The 6,000-nt window shown below is 42.7% G+C and overlaps 1 protein-coding gene across 1 annotated transcript; it reads left to right on the top strand.

Moving 5' to 3' along the window:
- The first annotated feature begins 858 nt into the window (after positions 1–858).
- Positions 859–3,023, top strand: LOC123482216 (olfactomedin-4-like). The gene is made up of 5 exons (XM_045209063.1): positions 859–950; positions 1,035–1,196; positions 1,591–1,803; positions 1,949–2,093; positions 2,197–3,023. The coding sequence occupies exons 1-5, from the start codon at positions 897–899 to the stop codon at positions 3,021–3,023; spliced, it is 1,401 nt and encodes a 466-aa protein (XP_045064998.1). The 5' UTR covers positions 859–896.
- The last annotated feature ends 2,977 nt before the right edge of the window (positions 3,024–6,000 follow it).

The raw sequence follows: 6,000 nt of genomic DNA, 5'->3' as shown, positions 1-6,000 counted from the left end.
GCAGGTCTACAATTTTTGTTTCTGGTGTCCTTTGACAGCTCTTTGGTCTTGGCCCATTAGTGGAGTTTGGAGTGTGACTGTTTGAGGTTGTGGACAGGTGTCTTTTATACTGATAACAAGTTCAAACAGGTGCCATTAATACAGGTAACGAGTGGAGGACAGAGGAGCCTCTTAAAGAAGAAGTTACAGGTCTGTGAGAGCCAGAAATCTTGCTTGTTTGTAGGTGACCAAATACTTATTTTTCCACCATAATTTGCAAATAAATTCATTAAAAATCCTACAATGTGATTTTCTGGATTTTTTTTTCTCAATTTGTCTGTCGTAGTTGACGTGTACCTATGATGAAAATTACAGGCCTCTCTCATCTTTTTAAGTGGGAGAACTTGCATTGGTGGCTGACTAAATACTTTTTTTCCCCCACTGTACATAGCCACATTTCCTGCCAACTTTATTCTCACCCGCTAAATTAGATGGGATGATGATCTTTAAATGCATGTGCCTTAGCTCAATAGTGTGACCTCTGTTATTTAAGATATACAGTATCATTTAGGGCCAGGGTTGGCAAAGATCCTGCCTCAGACCATAGCTCTTTTCATAATGTCTGGGAAAGTTCCCAGGTGTAGATGCACACCCATGAATCATCTGGGAAAATTCTAATACCACATCATTATATGACATACCTGCACTAAACATATCCTAACAGTTAGAATATGTTTGTCAAAGATAGCTGACGTCTCACAGTTGTAAAAAGGAGTCTAGATACTATGTGACATGTATCTTTAATAGTGACGGTGTGGGTGTGAAGAACACAGATGCTGATTTTCTCGGAGATATCACAGGCTTTATAAGTCTGCGGACCAACAAGTCTGAATCATAACCATCTCGACTACTCCAGAATGATTTCCACTCTGTTTGTCTTAGCTCTCCTGAGAACCACCTTGGCCTTTGGGGTATGTGTGATGTGATTCTGGTGCATTTCTCTCATTAAACTAACTGATGTCTATAGGTGACTTGTTTATTCGCCTTGTTCTCAGCCTGTAGGCCTGTGGAGTGAGAGGAACGGGACGGAGGATGGAGGGGGGAAGTGCTCCTGTGAGGCCTTCCTGCCTGGCTCTACCTTCCCAGTGGGAGAGCTGGTCCTCCTGGAAGAGACAGCTGTGCAGATCAACCACAAGCTGGAGATGGAAATGAACAAGGTACACCAGTATGGAGTCACATAGATGGTTACAATAGCCTATCACTCTCTGACGCACTATATACCATACATCCTATCATCAAATCCAATTTTATTTGTCACATGCGCTGAATACAACAGGTAGACCTTACCGTGAAATGCTTACTTATGAGCCCTTTCCCAACAATGCATAGTTAAAAAGTAAGAAACATTTGCAAAAAAGGAAATGGTAACACAATAAAATAACAATAACGAGATTATATACAAGGAGTACCATCATACAAATATAGCTAAGCTATAAAGATTCTACAATAAGCAATAGTTCTGATGACCTACTATTTTCTTAACAGTAGTTCAGTTTGCCTATTATAATGTGGCTTAAGGTAATTTGCATATAAAATATCCCTCCCCTCCAGTTTGAGACATATGAGAGCAAGCTGACAGTGTATGCAGAGAGGATAGTGAACCTGACAGTGCTGGTGGAGATGATGGAGAAGAACCCTGATGCGTACAGTGAGGCCTACATGCAGGATGTGAAGGTGCAGATCAAACAGGTGGAGGCTCTGGTACAGGAGCTCCTGGGCTCCGTACAGACCTCCACTACCGTCTTTGAGTCTCTGCACCAGCAGGTAACTACCCAAGAACTGTACCTAACAACTCATCTGGCCACGATACAGCTATAAACAATGACCATGTCTACTTATCACTTCAGACATGTATCTTTTGTAGTACTTAAACTTCTGGTCTTATGGATGTTTATCTGTGTACCCTCAGATCTCCTCCATGGTGGTGGTCGTGACCAAGCTGGAGAGATACGATAAGAACCTGGTGTTGGTGACCCGTCGTGAGTACATCAACATACAGATCAAACTGGAGGAGTGTGAGAGGCGCCACAATGAGATCTTCAACCCCAACATCGGTAAGTCTAAGACTACTTTTATGGTGATACACATCCGCCTCATGCCAAAACATCTGTAGACCATTGCATCTTTGATGTCACTGACTTCACCCTCTTTTCTCAGGGTCCTGTGAGCACGGAGGTATAACCAGAGTCAGCAAGCCCATCGTCAATCAACTGAATGCCCACTTGAATGCTGGGTACAAATGGGGAGGCTGGGGGAAAGATTCTAAGCCTGTGCATGGTTCTGAATCTCAATACTGGTACTCTGGGTATAGTGGTGCCTCAATTGTTGACATTAGATTTTACAGTAGCTACAAAAATCTTATTTTGAGAACTCCATTTAAACACCAAAGCTTGACAAGTAGCTGGTATGGAACTGGTAACAATTTCATTGTGCGTGATAACACCCTGTATTATCAATTGAACAACCCATTTAGCATGGCCAAACTGAATTTTACTACAATGAAATATGAGTACAGGGTGATTGCAAAGGCTAGCACCAGATTCTCGTACGGTCACTCACCCAATCAGAACCTAGACTTCGCTGCTGATGAGAATGGGCTGTGGGTGACCTATGCCACAGAGGAATCCAAGGGTAAAATGGTAATTGCTAAAATCCATGAGCCATCATTTGGTATAGAGGAGTTGTGGGAAACCAGTGTGTACAAACCATCTGTGAGCAATGCTTTCATGGTGTGTGGGGTTTTCTATGCTGTCAGAACAGTTGACATTCACTATGAGGAGATATTTTATACTTATGACACCAAGACAAAACAAGAGAGGTACATTACTATTCCATTTGAGCGGTTCCAGGACAAGTATGTCAACCTGGACTACAACCCCACTGATCAGAAACTCTACATGTACAATGATGGCTACTATGTTAACTATCATCTTTGGTTTGACAACCAGGCCACTGTAAACACAACACATCCCTTGGTCAGATAAAAAGGCCTATTGTGGCATCTCTCATATTGAAACGCAGTTATACTCAAATCAGATTTCATCTCTTTTGTAGTTGCTCTGATTATGTAGAGTACCCTGTTTCATGCTCAACTTGTTGATTTTAAATAAATCTCTGATGAATCATTATCTTTGTGTTCAAGTGTTTACTTTTGATATTACATCTGAAATAATACTGTCTTCATTGTATTCAAGTATTATGATTCCTTCAGTCTTCAGTCTAAATCAACATCTGTATAATGAGGTGTGTATTAGACAGAGTCAGCCAAATGCAGGTCAGTTGTGGCTAATAAGCATGATACAGTGTATTTCATATAAAATACTTTAAATGTGTCCCTTATGCTGATAACCTATTGGGTGCCAAACATGAAGTCAGATGCCAATACATTGTCTGGCTCTAGACTGTCTTGTTCATCTTCATGCAGGCCTACTGTAGGTATTAGGCAGTCTCACTCACCAACATCACAGAGGGGTTTGTCATACTGTTTCAGGGGATAATCTCTCTCAATATGCAGCACATTGTTAGAATTAATTAACAATAACACCCTTCATTTCTGAGTATACTTAGTCTGCTCATTATTGATATCTAACCATATAGAAAATAAAACTTGTACAATATGATGTGAAATGGGAAGGCTACTGCAAAGTCTTGAAAGAACAACATTTGTCTTTGTTCCTTGTCTTATCTAAAAAATACTATGGTAAAACCATGTTGAACATAGACCCAATCCTCTTTTGGCCTCTTTGGCCATTTATTTTGTTAGCAATACAGTATGGATTGAAACTATGGAAAGTGGCTTGAGTGTTAACTATTTAAATGTGGTTCATGTACAGGGGCTGGATTCAGTCTGTATCGCCGAAGCATTGCGGATGATCCGCATTCCGATTGAGCCGACATATGCAGCGTTTACCGTGAATGCATTCTCTGCGACAGCAGAAACATTGCCTTTATTAATTGTCAATCACATTATAACGCGGATCTTCAGCCCCTATACTTCTTACCAACATAACAATCTAATGTCCCATGTGAAGAAATAAAGTAGCATAATACTTGTGAATTGTGTGCTGGAACTTGCTAGGCTATAGAATTGGAATAAGGATGAAAAAACGTTATTATATTATGCTTATCTCAACATGTACAGTCGTGGTCAAATGTTTTGAGAATGACACAAATATTAATTTTCACAAAGTCTGCTGCCTCAGTTTTTATGATGGCAATTTGCGTATACTCCAGAATGTTATGAAGAGTGATCAGATTAATTGCAATTAATTGCAAAGTCCCTCTTTGCCATGAAAATGAACTTAATCCCCAAAAACATTTCCACTGCATTTCAGCCCTGCCACAAAAGGACCAGCTGACATCATGTCAGTGATTCTCTCGTTAACACGGTGAGAGTGTTGTCGAGGACAAGGATGGAGATCACTCTGTCATGCTGATAGAGTTAGAATAACAGACTGGAAGCTTTAAAAGGAGGGTGGTGCTTGAAATCATTGTTCTTCCTCTGTTAACCATGGTTACCTGCAAGGAAACGTGTGCCGTCATCATTGCTTGGCACAAAAAGGGCTTCACAGGCAAGGATATTGCTGCTAGTAAGATTGCACCTAAATCAACCATTTATCGGATCATCAAGAACTTCAAGGAGAGAAGTTCAATTGTTGTGAAGAAGGCTTCAGGGCGCCCAAGAAAGTCCAGCAAGCGCCAGGACCGTCTCCTAAAGTTGATTCAGCTGCGGGATCGGGGCACCACCAGTGCAGAGCTTGCTCGGGAATGGCAGCAGGCAGGTGTGAGTGCAACTGCACGCACAGTGGGCGAAGACTTTTGGAGGATGGCCTGGTGTCAAGAAGGGCAGCAAGAAGCCACTTCTCTCCAGGAAAAACATCAGGGACAGACTGATATTCTGCAAAAGGTACAGGGATTGGACTGCTGAGGACTGGGGTAAAGTCATTTTCTCTGATGAATCCCCTTTGTTGTTTGGGGCATCCGGAAAAAAGCTTGTCCGGAGAAGACAAGGTGAGCGCTACCATCCGTCCTGTGTCATGCCAACAGTAAAGCATCCTGAGACCATTCATGTGTGGGGTTGCTTCTCAGCCAAGGAGTGGGCTCACTCACAATTTTGCCTAAGAACACAGCCATGAATAAAGAATGGTACCAACACATCCTCCGAGAGCAACTTCTCCCAACCATCCAAGAACAGTTTGGTGACGACCAATGCCTTTTCCAGCATGATGGAGCACCTTGCCATAAGGCAAAAGTGATAACTAAGTGGCTCGGGAACAAAACATCGACATTTTGGGTCCATGGTCAGAAACTCCCCAGACCTTAATCCCATTGAGAACTTGTGGTTGATCCTCAAGAGCGGGTGGACAAACAAAACCCCACAAATTCTGACAAACTCCAAGCATTGATTATGCAAGAATGGGCTCCCATCAGTCAGGATGTGGCCCAGAAGTTAATTGACAGCATGCCAGGGCGGATTGCAGAGGTCTTGAAAAGAAGGGTCAACACTGCAAATATTGACTCTGTCACGGTTTACTAAGCCAGAACCCAGAAGCAGACCAGGACAAGGTGAGTTGAGGGCAGAAGGTGAGTATTTATTTAACAGATTCCAAAAGCGATTAAATAATCCGGGGACAGAGCGGACGAGATGAGTTGGTGGAGGTGCAGTGGTGGATCCAAGAATGGCTCGGCGGCCGCCGACAGCGCAGGGGTTGGGTGAAGGTTCCGATTACTGCATGACAAAGGTAATACACCAAGCCAACAGGTGCAAAACACAAAACTACGTAGAAACTCCAAGGCTATACACTACAAACATACTGTTCATGCTAGCGATCCGGCAGGGAATGGATGTTAGGCCAGAGCCTAAGAAGGGTGATGATCAGACCAGGTGTGCAGATTGCTGATGGGATGCAGGTGCGGAAATCAATCCCGAGCGTTCCAGAACCCTCGGGACTAATCCAAACT

Source organism: Coregonus clupeaformis, chromosome 29 (genome assembly GCF_020615455.1).
Source record: "Coregonus clupeaformis isolate EN_2021a chromosome 29, ASM2061545v1, whole genome shotgun sequence".
Lineage (NCBI taxonomy): Eukaryota > Metazoa > Chordata > Actinopteri > Salmoniformes > Salmonidae > Coregonus > Coregonus clupeaformis.
Note: the sequence above shows the minus strand (reverse complement) of the source record. Positions and strands in the feature narration are given on the sequence as shown.